General features: G+C 41.3%; 1 protein-coding gene across 1 annotated transcript in view; it reads right to left on the bottom strand.

Annotated features, from left to right (window-relative positions):
• Nucleotides 1-15,026, bottom strand: part of Folh1b (folate hydrolase 1B) — a 64,393-nt gene that overhangs the window by 12,905 nt on the left and 36,462 nt on the right. Inside the window, exons 12-13 of the mRNA XM_048360396.1 lie at nucleotides 13,743-13,806; nucleotides 1,736-1,803 (exon numbers count right to left, since the gene is read on the bottom strand). Coding sequence (XP_048216353.1) covers nucleotides 1,736-1,803; nucleotides 13,743-13,806 — 132 coding nt within the window. The remainder of the gene's footprint in view (nucleotides 1-1,735; nucleotides 1,804-13,742; nucleotides 13,807-15,026) is intronic.

The raw sequence follows: 15,026 nt of genomic DNA, 5'->3' as shown, positions 1-15,026 counted from the left end.
ACTAAGATCCCAGGCTGAAGAGGCCGCACAGTGTTAGCTTGCCTAGAATTCTAGACGACTTAGGTTCTGTCTCCAGATGGTAGAAGAATGACAACGCTAAGGAGAGCACAGTATCTGCACGCATACCACAGAGAGAGAGAGAGAGAGAGAGAGAGAGAGAGAGAGAGAGAGAGAGAGAGAGAGAGAGAGAGAGAGAGAGAGAGAGAGAGAGAGAAATTAAAGAAAGGAAAGAGAGAGAGAGAGAGAAAAAGAAAAGTAATCAGGCCAGTGGACCAAAGCTGAAGGCAAAGGTTGGAAGGGGAGTTATGAGGTCTCACCTAGTCCTTGTCTAAAATAATGTGTTGCTTTTTTACATGCTGTATCGAGGCAGGCTAGACTAGGGACATCAAGGATGAAAACCAAGAGGCAGGGGTCAAGAAATAAGCACAGTATTCATAGTAACCTGCAGTCTCCCTGTCCCCATTAGATTACAGGTGCTAACAGGGCTTTCTTTCTTTTTTTTCTTGAGCTAATGATTTCTCCAGAACTCTGGATAAGTCTCTCTAAAACAAAAATACCTGGTAAAACTCATTATTGGTCTAAAAGTCGACTGTGTATGTTAAGGGGAAATAAAATCATTTAAGGATGGGCTTTCTGGTCTTAAAATTAATAGTTTAGGAAATGTTCATATTATATTTTAGGAAATATTCATATATATTTCAAAATATGTATCATCTATGTCAATTAAGGGGATTGGTTCCTAGAAATAGTAAACTCGCCAGTTCGTAGATGCAGTTATTAGAAGAATGCTGTCACAACAGATAAGTAACAGGCCACATGGTCAGAATGAAGCAGCATGCACAGAGAAAGGCTGGCTACACTCACAGGCTGAGAGTCTCGCGTCACTAAGAACTTAACTCTTCTCATGTGCACATATCCCTAGTCCCCTGGGATGAGCTTTACTTCCTGCTTTTCAGTTTTGTTTAATAAAACTTAAATAAACTCCTTGTCTAACTGGGCCTTATCCTTAAATTCTTTTCTGTGATGATGACATCAACTCAATTGAAATAGGCGCCGCACACATAACACCCCACCAAACAAATTCAGCACCAAGGTAGAAGTTCAATTCTCTGTAAACATCTCAGTGTGGGTTCTGGTCAGTGATAGGTTCATAATCATTTAGAATCTTTGGCTCCTACTCTGGAACATAAACCATTTATAAAATTAAGAAAATAAATCATAGGAGCAACACTTGGATAAACGAGTGTACAAATTATTGAACTCTGATAACTAATGTTCTTTGAGTTCCATTTTCTCACTCGCAAATTAGAGATGGTAGATGTAATGCTACCCATGGTTTAACTCACAGGAGAGTAGGGAGAGATAAAGTAGCATATGTAAACACTTTGTTAGAAATGATATTCTACAAAGCCAAACTCCGTTATATGGAACAAAGGTGAATTACAAAACAACAGCAATGTTCACCATATGCATCTCAAGAAAACATTGTCCCTGTGATGGGTAATACCTACAGTCACAGCTACTCTGGAGGCTGAGATCTGAGGGTGGCTGTCCAAAGAGTCCAAGAGACTCTTAGCTCCAATTAATCACCAAAAAAGTCAGAAGCGGAGCAGTGGCTCAAGTGGTAGAGCACTAACCTTGAGTAAAAAAGCTCATGGACAGTGTCCAGATCATAATTCAAGCTCCCAGATCAGCTGCCCCCCCGACCCCAAAGGAAACACATAATTATTTTTACCTCTTTTGTTAGATTATATACCAAGCTGTACATCAGTGGTGTACAATCAACTCTTAGAGTGTAGTTTCCTGAAAGATAATATTGTTTGTTATTACTCTTTTATTCAAAGACCACAACTAGCTTTCTAAACAAAATGATCTTTTAAAACCCATGTTTAAGCCTGGCACTGGTGACTCAGAACTGTAATCCTAGACACTTAGGAGGCCGAGATATGAGGATCACAATTTGAAGTCAGCCTAGGCATGAAAATCTGTGCAACTTTTTTTTTTTTTTTTGCCAGTTCTGGAGCTTGAATTCGGGGCCTGGACACTGTCCACAGCATGACTTCCAGCATTTTCTGTTTATATGGCACCGAGGAATCGAACCCAGGGCTTCTTGAAGGCTAGGCAAGCACTCTACCACAAAGCTACATTCACAGCTACTCTGTGAGACTCTGATCTCTACAAACTAGTCAAACAGCCAGAAATGGAGCTGTGGCTCAAGTAGTAGAGCCCTAGCCTGGAAACAGACAAAGCTCAGGGAAAGTGCTCAGGCCCCAACTTCAAGCCCCAGGACTGGCAATAAAAACAAACAAACACAAACAAACCCATGTTTAAGTCAGGCACCTGTGGCTTATGCCTGGAATCCAAGCTACTCAAGAGGCTGAGATCATTACTTTTGGATACCTTTCTCCCAAGGCGGACCCCCTCCCCCTTTTTTTTTGTCTCCCTGTGATTTGGTACCTTGGGTCCTCCTTTCTTTGTCATGTCTCTTTGTTATTTATTTCTAACACCCACCCATATCTATGTTCTAGGCTTGTCTTGCTCAACATTATTTGTTCTAGACCTGTCCATTTCCCTGCGAATGCCACTATTTTATCATTTCTAATTGCTGTGTAGAATTCCATTGCATACAGGTACCACATTTTTTGGGTCCATTCATCTATAGTGGGGCATCTGGGTTGTTTCCATATCTTGGCTATTGTGAACAGTGCAGTGATAAACATGGAGGTGCAGGTGTCCTTGTCATATCCTGGATCCTGTTGCTCAGAATAGATGCCTAGCAGTGGTATGGTTGGGCCATAGGGTATGTCTATGCTGAGTTTTTGGAGGAACACCAGGCTGTTCTCCAGAGTGGTTGTACTGGTTTACAATCCCACCAGCAGTGGAGAAGGGTTCCTCTTTCTCTACATCCCCTCCAACATTTATTGTATAGGCCATAGGTGGTATCTTAGGGTTGTTTTTATTTGCATTTCCTTTACTTCCAAGGATATTTCCTCATATGTTTCTTTGCCATTTTTATTTCTTCTCCTGTGAAGTCTCTCTTTAGCTCCCTTGCCCATTTACTGATTGATTTACTAGGTTTAGAAGGGGTTAGTTTCTTGAGTAGATGATGGATATTAGGCCTTTGTCTGTTGCTTTGCTGGTGAAGATTTTTTCCCAAATGGTTGGCTGTCTTTTTAGTTTAGTGGCTATGTCTTTAGCTGTACAGAAACTTTTTATTTTCATGTAGTCCCATTAGTCAAGTCTCTCTCCAATCTGCTGTGCCCCTGGGACTCTATTCAGGAAGTTCCTGCCTGTGCCTATAAATTCTAGTGTGTCTCTTACTCTGTCCTGCAGTAGTTTCAGGGTTTCAGGTCTGATGTTGAGGTCTTTCATCCATTTTGAATTGATCTTGGTGCATGGTGATAGTTTAGGGTCCACTTTGAGTTTTCTGCATGTGGCTGCCCAGTTTCCGCAACACCAATAGTTGAAAAGGCAATGTTTTTTCCATTGTATGTCTTTGGCTCCTTTGTCAAATATCAGCTGGCTGTAAGTGTGTGGTTTTTATTTCTGGGTCTTCTATCCTATTCCATTGATCTTCGAGTCTGTGTTTGTGCCAGTACCAGGCTATTGTTGTTATGATGGCTCTGTAATAGAGTTTGAAATCTGGTATTGTGATATCTCCTGTGCTGCTTTTTTTTTTTTTTGCCTAGAATTGCTTTGGCTATTCAAAGTCTTTTGTTATTCCATATGAATTTTTAGATTGTTTTCTCTATTTCAGTAAAGAAGGTAGTTGGGATTTTGATGGGGATTGTGTTGAATTTGGCAATAAGGCCATTTTCACGATAGTGATTCTCCCTATCAACGAGCATGGAAGGTCTTTCAATTTTCTGGTGTCCTCTTTGATTTCTTTTTTTAGGTCTCTATAGTTTTCATTAAATAGATCTCATTTATTTATTTATTTAATTATGCCAGTCTTGGGGCTTGAACTCAGGGCCTGAGCACTATCCCTGGCTTCCTTTTGCTCAAGGCTAGCACTCTACCACTTGAGCCACAGTGCCACTTCTGGCTTCTTCTGTTTATGTGGTGCTTAGGAATCTAACCCAGGGCTTCATGTATGCGAGGCAAGCACTTTGCCAGTAGGCCATATTCCCAGTCATCTTTGGTTAGGTTAGTGCTTGGTATTTTATTCTTTTCTTAGGTATCACAAATGGTATTGTTTCCTAATTTCTTTTTCTTCTTTTATATTGTTGGTGTACAGAAAGGCTGGTGATTTTTGAGGATTAATTTTGTATCCTGCTACTTTGCAAAATGGTTTATTAGTTCTAGGAATTTAGGAGTAGAGTTTTTTGGGTCCTTCAGGCATAAGATCATGTCATCTGTAACCAGGGATAGTTTGATTTCTTTTTTCCCTATGTGGATCCTTTTAATGTCCTTTTCTTGCCTTCATGCTATGGCTAGGGATTCCAGAACTATATGGAATAGGAGGGGAGAGAGAGTGGGCATCCCTGTCTTGTTCTTGATATTAGGGGAAATGGTTTTAGTTTTTCCCCATTTAGTAAGATATTAGCAGTTGGTCCGTTGTATATGGATTTTATTGTTTTAATGAATGTTCCTTCTATTCCTATTTTCTCTAGGGCTTTTAACATGAATGGGTATTGTATTTTGTTGAAGGCTTTTTGGGCATTGACTGAGATAATGATGTGATTTTTGGTCTTAGCTCTGTTAATGTGGTGAATTACATTCATTGGTTTGCATATGTTAAAACAGCCTTGCATCTGTGGAATGAAGCTCCTTGGTCATGATGTATGATTTTTAAAAATCTGTTTCTGGATTCTGTTAGCTAGTATTTTGTTGAGGAGTTTCGCATCTGTGCTCATAAGTGAGATTGGTCCATAATTCTCTTTTTTTTGTTGTTGGGTTCTTGCCTGGTTTGGAGATGAATACGATATTAACATCATAGAATGAGTTTGAGATTTCTCCCTCTGCTTCTATTTCATGGAAGAGTTTGAGGAGTATGGGTATTAGCTCCTCTTTAAAAGTTTTATAGAATTCTGTGGTGAATCCGTCTGGGCCTGGGCTTTTCCTTATTGGAAGACTTTTGATTGCTTCCTGTATCCTGTTGTAAGTTATTGGTTTACTTAATTGATTTATATCTTCTTGGCTCAGTTTGGGCAGTTTATATTTCTCTAAGAATTCATCTATTTCTGTAAAATTTTTGTTCTTTAGTGAGTACAGGTTCTGGAAATAGTTGTTTATGGTTGTTTGGATGTTTGTTGTAATTTTTCCTGTGGAAGTCCTGATCTTACGGATTTGGGTCTCCTTCTTCTCCTTCTTCTTCTTCTTCTTCTTCTTCTTCTTCTTCTTCTTCTTCTTCTTCTTCTTCTTCTTCTTCAGTCTTGCAAGGTGTCTGTCAATTTTATTGTTTTTGTTTTATTAATGTGTTGTATAGTTTTATTAATGTGTTGTATAGGTTTTTTTTTTAGTTTTTATTTCATTAATTTCTGCCCTGATCTTTATAATCTCTCTCCTTCTAATAGCTTTAGGTTTGACTTTTTCTTGATTTTCTAGTGGTTTTAATTGCATCATGAGGTTGTTTATTTGAGCTGCTTCTGTTTTCTTTTTTTTTTAATTTATTTTTATTTATTTATTTTTTCAGCCAGTCCTAGGCCGTGAACTCAAGGCCTGAGCACTGTCTCTGGCTTCTTTTTTGCTCAAGGCTAGCACTCTGCCACTTGAGCCACAGCGCCACTTCTGGCCATTTTCTGTATATGTGGTGCTGGGGAATTGAACCCAGGGCCTCATGTATAGGAGACAAGCACTCTTGCCACTAGGCCATGTTCCCAGCCCCTGCTTCTGTTTTCTTTCTTTCTTTTTTTTTTTTTTGCCAATCCTGGGGCTTGGACTCAGGGCCTGAGCACTGTCCCTGACTTCTTTTTGCTCAAGGCTAGCACTCTGCCACTTGAGCCACAGCGCCACTTCTGGCCGTTTTCTGTATATGTGGTGCTGGGGAATTGAACCCAGGGCCCCATGTATACGAGGCAAGCACTCTTGCCACTAGGCCATATCCCCAGCCCTGCTTCTGTTTTCTTGATGTGTGAGCTAAGGGCAATGAACTTGCCCCTCAGCACTGCTTTTGCTGTATCCCAGAGGTTTCTATGTGATGTATTTTCATTTTCATTGAGTTGAAGGTCCCCTTTAATTTCCTCCTTAATTTGCTCTGTAGCCCAGATGTTACTTAGTAGGGTGCTGTTTAGCCTCCATGTGTTTGAGTAATTTCTGCTGTATCCTTTGTTGGTAAGGACTAGTTTGATTCTGCTGTGGTAAGACAGAATAAATGGATAATATCAATGCTCTCGCATTTGCAAAGGGTCTTTGTGTGAACTACGGTATGGTCTGTTTTGGAGTATGTTCCGTTGACTACTGAGAAGAATGTGTATTGAGTTGTTGTTGGGTGGAATACTTTTAAGTCTGTTAGATCCATTTGGGATATGGTGTCATTTAGATCTGAGGCTTCCTTGCTTATCCTCTGTTTGGTTGACCTATCTCCTGGTAAGAGTGGAGTATTAAAGTCTCCCACTATTATTGTATTGGGTCTATCTTGCTCTGTAGTTCTGAAATAATTTGTTTGACATATTTAGGTGCTCCATTATGTGGTGAATATATGTTGATGACTGTTATATCTTCTTCCTGGATTGTTACCTGTACTAATATGTAGTGACCATCTTTGTCTTTTGAAACTGATTTTAATGAGAAGTCTAGCTTGTCAGAAATCAGAATGGCTACCACTGCCTTCTTGTTGGGTGCGTTTGCTTGGAAGATCTTTTTCCATCCTTTCACTTGGAGATTGTTTTTGTCCTTGGCTGGGAGATGGGTGTCTTGAAGACAACAGATGGATGGATCTTGTTTTCAGATCCACTCTGCAGTTCTTCTTCTTTTGATAGAAGAGTTGAGCCCATTAATGTTTACAGTTATTATAGATAGGTGTGTTCTTTTTCCTTCCATTTTCCTATTTACTTGTGTTTTGCTTCGTTCCTTTTCTTGTATTTATTAAATTGTTTTCTTATTGACTTCTAACTGTTGAGGTTCCCTTTTCTTGACTGTTTTCTAGTGAATGAAATCCTTCTCTTAGTATTCTTTGTAGAGCTGGATTTTTGTTCATATATTCCTTTAATTTTTCTTTATTATGGAAGGTTTTGGTTTCTCCATTGAATGTAAATTCTGATTTTGCTGGATATATAAGTCTGGATTGGCAGTTATTGGCCTTCAGCGCTTGGATGGTATTCTTCCAGGCTCTTCTTGCATTGAGAGTTTGTGTGAAGAGGTCTTCCGTGATTCTTCTTGCACTGAGACTTTGTGTGGAGGTCTGCCGTGATTCTGATTTTTTTTTTCCATTGTAGTATAGCTCTTTCTTTGCTTTTACAGCATTCAGGATATATTCTTTGTTACTTAGGTCTGATGCTTTTACTATGTTGTGTCTGGAGGTGTTTCTTCTAGGATTTGGTCTGCTAGGTGTTCTGTATGCTTCTGTTATGGGGGTAAAGTTTTCTCTTTTAAAGTTGGGGAAATTTTCTGCAATAATTCTACTGAGTAAGTGTTGCATACCTCTGTTCTGATAGTCCTCTCCCTCATCAATTCCAATTACACACAGATGATATCTCTTCGCTTTGTCCTCTTCTTGAACTATCCTTTTGTAAAGACCGAGTTTTTTGAATTTCTATAATCTTCGGATCCGTCTCCACTGATTTATCCTCCAATCCTGAAATTCTATCCTCCATCTGGCCATTCTATGGACTGTAGCTTCTAGTGTAGTTTGCACTGTGGAAATTGAATTGTTTATGGTTGCTAGATCAGCTCTCAAGGTGGTAATTTCATCTTTTAACTAGTTGAACTTCGTTTCTATTTTTTTCTGCATTTCGTCTCTCAAGGTGTTAATTTCTTCTTTAAATAAGGAGTTAGCTGTATCTATCTTCTCTTCCACTTCTTTCTTGACTTCCTGAAGTTCCCTGGAGATTTCCTTTCTGTGCTCTTGGGATTGTTTCTGGATATCTGAATGTCCTTGGCCAATTCTGTCATCATATCCTGAATTTTTTTTTTTTTAATTCTCCATCTCTTTTTCACTCTCACTGGGGTTATTTTCCTGGGTTGCTATTGTTTTTTGGAGTTGGTGAGTTGACTTGACCATTCATGAAATTTGTGATTTTTCTTTGTGATTTGCACATCTGGGATGCAGGGGTTATAGGAGCTGGCTTCCCCACCCCCTGCTCTTCCTTTGGGTGGCCAGTAGGTGGCAGCCTTTGCTTGACCCTGTGCTGGTTCCCACTGATTCCGACCAAATGTGGCCCCAGGCCAGCCAGTGCCTGTGCAAGCACTTGGTTCCACTTTAGCTGGATGCAGTTCTAAGAGCGAGACTGATTCTCTGTGAGGATTGACTTGATTGTATTCAGGTTCCAGGGGTTTTTGTGCCTGGGTCCCGTTGGCTTTCTCCGCCTGTGGCTGTAGCTTCACGGCTTGCACCTTCCTGCCCTGTGCATGTGCATGCCCGCCTCGACTGCCGCCAAAGCCTTCACACTTTCCGCAGTTGCGGGTGGAGGTAGATAGACTCAGCGGCTTTCTCTGTGAACCAGGGCTTTGCCACAGCGATGTGTTGCCCCTTGTAAGCCCCCGGTAGGGAATCACCTGGTAGGCTGGGCTTGGAGACCTTTTTCCCCTGCTGGATACTGCAGCTGGAGCGTGCCTACCAGAGCAGGCGTTGCCGCTGGGGAGTGAGTGCATTTACCCGGGGGCTCCCGCTGGGGGAGGAGTGTATGCACTGGGGTGCTCATGCTGGGGAGTGAGTGTGCACCCCAGGGTGCTCCTGGGGTGCTCCCCTTGGGAAGCGAGTGCGCTTACGGGGTGCTCCCACTGGGGAGCAAGTGCATTTACCAGAACTCTCCTGCTGTAGGGTGAGTGTGTGCACCAGGGTGTGCACTGGGAGCGAGTGTGCACACCGGAACACCCCTGCTGGGGAGCACTTGCGCGCATACCCGAGGGTCTCTGTTGGGGAGCGTTCCCCCTGCTGCTGGCTCTTGTGCACTGCCAATAGCCAGTACTCTGGGAGATTTAGGGATCCTTTGTCCCCTAGCTTGGAGCAGGCCAGTGGGGCAGGTGGATGGGGTAGGGGCTCTGGTCTCTTTGTCCCCTTAAAATGAGGTCCAAGTCAAGTTCTGTGGGTCTCTTCCAGAGCTGGTCTCCCTCCGGCTTGGGAGGTACTCACTGCTCCTGCTAAAGACTGCACAGCTAAAGACATTGCTACTAAACTAGAAAGACAACCAACCAATTGGGAAAAGATATTTACCAGTAAGGCAACAGACAAAGGCCTAATATCCATCATCTACAGAGCACTCAAGAAACTAACCCCTTCTAAACCTAGTAAACCAATCACTAAATGGGCAAAAGAACTAACTAGACACTTCTCAGACAAAGAAATAAAAATGGCAAAGAAACACATGAGGAAATGCTCACCACCCCTGGCTGTAAAGGAAATGCAAATAAAAACAACCCTGAGATACCACCTCACTCCAGTCAGAATGGCCTATACTCTGAATTCAGACAACAACAAATGCTGGCAGGGATGTGGAGAAAGAGGAACCCTACTGCACTGCTGGTGGGAATGTAAACTAGTACAACCACTCTGGAAAGCAGTCTGGATGTTCCTCAGAAAACTAAACATAGACATGCCCTACGAACCAGCCATACCACTCCTAGGCATCTGCCCAGAGCAACAGGAACCAGGATATGACAAGGATACCTGCACCTCCATGTTCATTGCTGCACTGTTCTCAATAGCCAAGATATGGGAACAACCCAGATGCTCCGCTATAGATGAATGGATTAAAAAATGTGGTACCTTTATACAATGGAATTTTACACTGCCATTAGAAAGGATAAAATAACGACATTCTCTGGGAAATGGATGGAACTAGCACAAATCATGTTGAGCGAGATAAACCAAGAACAGAGAGAGAAATGGTATATGGTCTCTCATTATGCTGGTGTTAAGATTTAAAATGCAACAAGATAGAACAAAGTAAACAGGACTCAAGATATCAAAATATAGTAAAAACAAAAGAGGACAGCAGTGGGAGAAAAGCACCAAATAGCAAGACCCAATCACCTCTTAGAACCCCAAAGATAAGGAAAGAAAGGTCCTCATCTGAAAATGTCCTGTTATTTTTAGATGACTCTATGCTCCCTACCTCACGTATGGGATGTGCATGAGCACCCCCGAGGGAAGCTAGGAGGAGGGCACAGAATGAGTGGAAAGTGGGTGAAAATAATAATAATAATAGTAATAATAATATAACAGAGGGGACCATCAGCTACATTGGACATTGATGAAAGTGAACTAAGCAACTCAAGGGTGGAGTGGGAAGGAGGGAATTGGTGAAAGAGGGAACAGATGTTACTAAACAAAAACAAAGTGATATACATATCACCCCAAATGGAGGAAATGGTTTTAGTGTGAAAGTTTATAGACTTCATAAGCTATGTAGAGTAGGATGATAATTTTCATCGTTGTGAAGGTTAAAATGTGAACCATGGAATATATGTAGTAACTTAAACCCAATAAATATAAAAAAACCTTAAAGGAAAAACTAGCTTTGCTTTAAGTCACTTCTTTTAGAAACAGAGAAAAAGAATTCTGGACTTGATCTCAGGGCCTTACAATCTCACATGGTTCTTTTGCTCAAGGCTAGTACTCTACCACTTGAGCCACACCTCCATTTTCAAAGCAAAATATTCTAAGGCATAGAAGTTGGTCTTGTACCATGAGTGCATTCAATCTTGACGGTTACAATTTTGACACTTTTTTACTTGATCACATATATAAACTCTCATAACTTTTATCTTTAACATAACTTAAGGTCTATTCATACCATTCACATTAGTTAGTGATGTGTACATATGTTCCTAATTATAACAAGGAGCTTGTTAATGATGGCATAACACTGTTAGCCATAATTATTATCCTAAAATGACACATGCAAAGAAAATAACAAACTTCTGAACTGCTTTCTGAAAATTTTTAACTGTGGCTAGTTTAATTTTATCATTTGTCATTGGATCCTTATCTAAGGCACCTGTGATCAAACTCATGACAAAGAAATACTAGCAAGTACTTTTTTTGCAGTTATTTTCATCTTGGCTTTATTTTTGCATAGGATAACATTACAGTTGGTGCTAAAAATAGCCAAGAAAAAGACTTTAAAAGTTCTGTTTTCTCCAGCTCAATGCAAAATGTCAAGATTCTGAGCCACTGGCAGATCTGTGGCTCTTTAGCTGCATGGAAAGCTGAGACGTGTAGAAGCTCTCCTGCTAGACTTCTCCACAAAAGGCACAGATTCTGCACTAAAAGGCAAAATCCCTAGGTAGCACTGTTACTCTAAAAGGGTACTGCCTCTTGCTTAGGAGACAGAAAAGACCTTCTTAACACCCATGGCCTCCTCAAGCAAAACAGCTCACAACTTATCTCAAAATGGCTACATTCAATTAGGCTTGTATTCCTAGTCTTGGGGTACAAATAGCCCCTCGTGAGGCAGTCAAGGGAAAATAGCAAAAACCTTTCAAAATTAAAGGATTACTAGTATCTACCCTATTCCTGGAAGTCCCATATTTAGTTAATCCTTTCGTTCTATATGTGACCGAAAGGTCATAACATTAAAATTTGTATTCAAAGGTAGGGAAAAAATTCTGCTAAGCCTTATTTCTCAAAACAATTACATGCAGTCACATTTGAATTTACATCTCAAAAATAAAACCTATTTTTCTTAAGGTCTTAAAACAGAAACGAATTCCTCAAGGATTGAAGACCTTCTCTTTCCTTTAAAAGAATAACTTGACATCATGTGACCCCAGTCAGCTCCTGGTCTGGAAGCCCTATTCCTGCGAACTGAATTTCCTATGTCATCTCCTAAATTAGATACAAAAATTAAATTGAAACCCCGAAACTTGTGAAGACACAGCAAAACTCTTTCAGAGGGACAAAATCAGTTAAACCCAATGTGTGTGTGTGTGTGTGTGTGTGTGTGTGTGTGTGTGTGTGTGTATGTGCGTGTGCGCGTGTGCGTGCATGCCAGTACTAAGGCTTGAACTCAGGACCTGGGCACTGTCTCTTAGCTTTTCCACTCAAGTCTGGTGCTCTGCCACTTGAGCCACAGCTCTATTTCCTGCTCTTTGCTGCTTAATTGGAGATAAGGATCTCCTCTATAGAGAAGGAGCTACATGGGAGTGATGATAATAATTGTATTAATAAGAATAATTTGCATATTAACCTATGTAGGAATAATAATTATTAAAACTTTTGGTCATCCATGCTGCAAGGCATGGGTCTGGGACCTTTGCCCATATTAATGTGAGCATTGACAAGAGGTGGAGAGAGCTATTCCTCTTAGACGTAAGAAAGCTCAGATACAGAAAGTCACACAGATGGATGTTTCCAGGCCAGAAATAAACTCAAACAGCCTCATATGAAAGGCTTCCCTTCTTTGTGAGGAGGAAGAACCTCCCTCAAGGAATTAGGTCCCAACTACTGTTGTGGTCAACTTACACTAGTAAGTGATGTGCCAGTGACTCATATCTGTAATCCTAGCTACTCAGGAGGCTGAACTTTGAATATCATGATTCCAAGCTAGAAGGGGTGGATAAAACTTTGAGACTATTTTCTATAAGTAACCAGTAGAAAGCTAGATGTAGAGGTATAGCCCAAGTGGCAGTATCATCCTTGACTGAAAACTGAGTTCAAGCCCCAGTACCAGAATAAATAAATCAATAACCAGGAAGATTCCTAAGGTTGGAGTGCAGAGTCTTGGACTGTTTGGTTCCTCTGGAAATCAACCCTAGGTGCACATCAGTACCACCCCGTGCTTATTAGAAGCAGCCCGATAACTGCTAAAAGATAATCTTGGAAAGCAGTAATTGTGTGGTGGCTTACATTTATATATACTCCTAGTTACTTAGCTGGCAGAGATCCAAGATCAAGATCAAACATGGAACTAGGGGGCAGGGTAGCTACAAGAAAGAACTTGCAGAAACTCTTCTCCTAGCTGTGTCCTAGAAAACTCCTCATCAGCCTCTCTTCCCCAGACCGCTCATACCCCTCTTCATTGTGGAGTTGGAACTTAGAACGTCTCCCGAGGGGTGGAAAAGCTCAGCCCGGACTAACCAAATGGAGGCGACTGCAAGCGGAAATTTCCATGCCCTTCCCCTGGCCTTATCAGGGTCCCTACGTAAGGTGCCATGCGTCTTACCCACCTGCTTGGAATTATGGGATGTGACTGTGCACTTGCACAGATCTCTTCCAATGAAACACACCAGCCAGGTCATGACGCCTCACTTCCCTAAGGCCAGTGCACACCCTTACCGTGCACTCTTCCCACGCGCGGGTGCCATAGTTGAGATCCAGAGCCCTGTGCTCACTCTTGAGCTGTCTGCCTACAGAAAGCTGTTTTCTTTAATGGCGTACTTTCCCCTCTAATAAACTCCTTGATTTACCACTGTGTGTGTGTGTGTGTGTGTGTGTGTGTGTGTGTGTGTGTGTGTAATTATTGAACTCTTTGTGAAAGACGCCAAGAATCTGGGATCTTAGACTCTGGGACAAAAAGATGACAAAAAGAACCAGCTGAGATTCCCTGACCACAGCATGCGAATGGCTTGCTTCCTTGTTACGGGATAAACTGTAATTGTTGCCTCAAGCACATATCTTGCGATATCCCAGCAATACTTACCTTCTATAGAAGAATCAGCATTAATGTAGGCCACACCACGTTCTTGAAGGATTCTGGAATTCTCCTGTAACAACAAACAAGATAGCTAGAAAACGATCCACCTATGCAGTAGAGTGTTAGTCTCCTCCAGTGTGTGGTTCCAAGGAGACCAAGGTGAGGGGAAGGCTGTTCATACTCCAGACACACGGTTCAGTGCTGGAGTCATTGTTTTCCTGTAATAGGCCCTCCGCCCAACATCCTTTCAACAAATCTCATATTTTCACTTTATTACCTCAATGAAGCACATTCACTTTCTCCGTTGCTTTTTGGACTATGTTCTCTTTGGGGGAAAGCAGATTTTCACAAAATTAAGGGCAAGGAAACAGCAGAGCATGCAGTGACTTAAGTACAAGTGATGACTACACAGCACTAACGAGAACTTCTCTAATATCAACTGAGCCACAAAATGCATGCACGGAAGTTTTTTATTTTTTCTTAAATGTGCCAGAATTGGAGCTTGAACTTGGCCTGGGCACTGTCCCTAAGCTTTTTCTACTCAACGCTATCATACTACCACTTGGACCACAGCTCTACTTCCAGCTTTCTGTTGGTCATAGTCTCACTTTGTTCCTGTCCTGTCTGGGCTGGCTTCCAATATCAATCCTTAGATCTCAGTCTCCTGAGTAGCTAGAATTATAGGCATGAGCCACTAGTATCTGACAGATTTTTAATTTTTTTATTTTTGGAAGTTCTGCTGATATTTTAAAAATTGTTTAGTTTCTGGTTATTCTTGGTCAAAACCATGTGCAATGAATTCATGAATAAGGTAGGCTTACTGTAAGTCATCACTGCCCCCTTTGTGCCCACAAAAAGGCACATATACTTCCATTGAATGTAGATTTCTGAATGAAGCTGGCCTATGTTAATCACAAACCTGAATTTGTCAAGAGCATTCATTTGAAAACAACGCAATAAAGGTTAATAGTGAGAAACTTGAAGACTGGCAGTTAGCTATCCACATATAGAAAAGGCGTTAATTTCTTAACTAAGATGTGGTTTGTCCTTCAGAAACTTTCTCCAGCAAGCATTACCTCTGACACTTCCCAGAGGAGTTACTCTCACTAACATCTCATTATGTAGACAGAACGCTGCCTGATCCACAGGGAATAAACTACTTCCAAGTCATGGGATGAAAATGTTAGCGAGGAAGGCACCCATGGAGACCTTCAGTCAAGGTCTTCTGTGGGATGGTGCCCCCTTGTGGTGGACACTGATTCTGCACAGTGTTGGTATCGGTGTAGATTT

This window comes from Perognathus longimembris, chromosome 13 (genome assembly GCF_023159225.1).
Source record: "Perognathus longimembris pacificus isolate PPM17 chromosome 13, ASM2315922v1, whole genome shotgun sequence".
NCBI classification, from domain to species: Eukaryota; Metazoa; Chordata; class Mammalia; order Rodentia; family Heteromyidae; genus Perognathus; species Perognathus longimembris.
The sequence above is the reverse complement of the archived record's forward strand: the minus strand, read 5'-3'. Positions and strand labels throughout refer to the sequence as shown.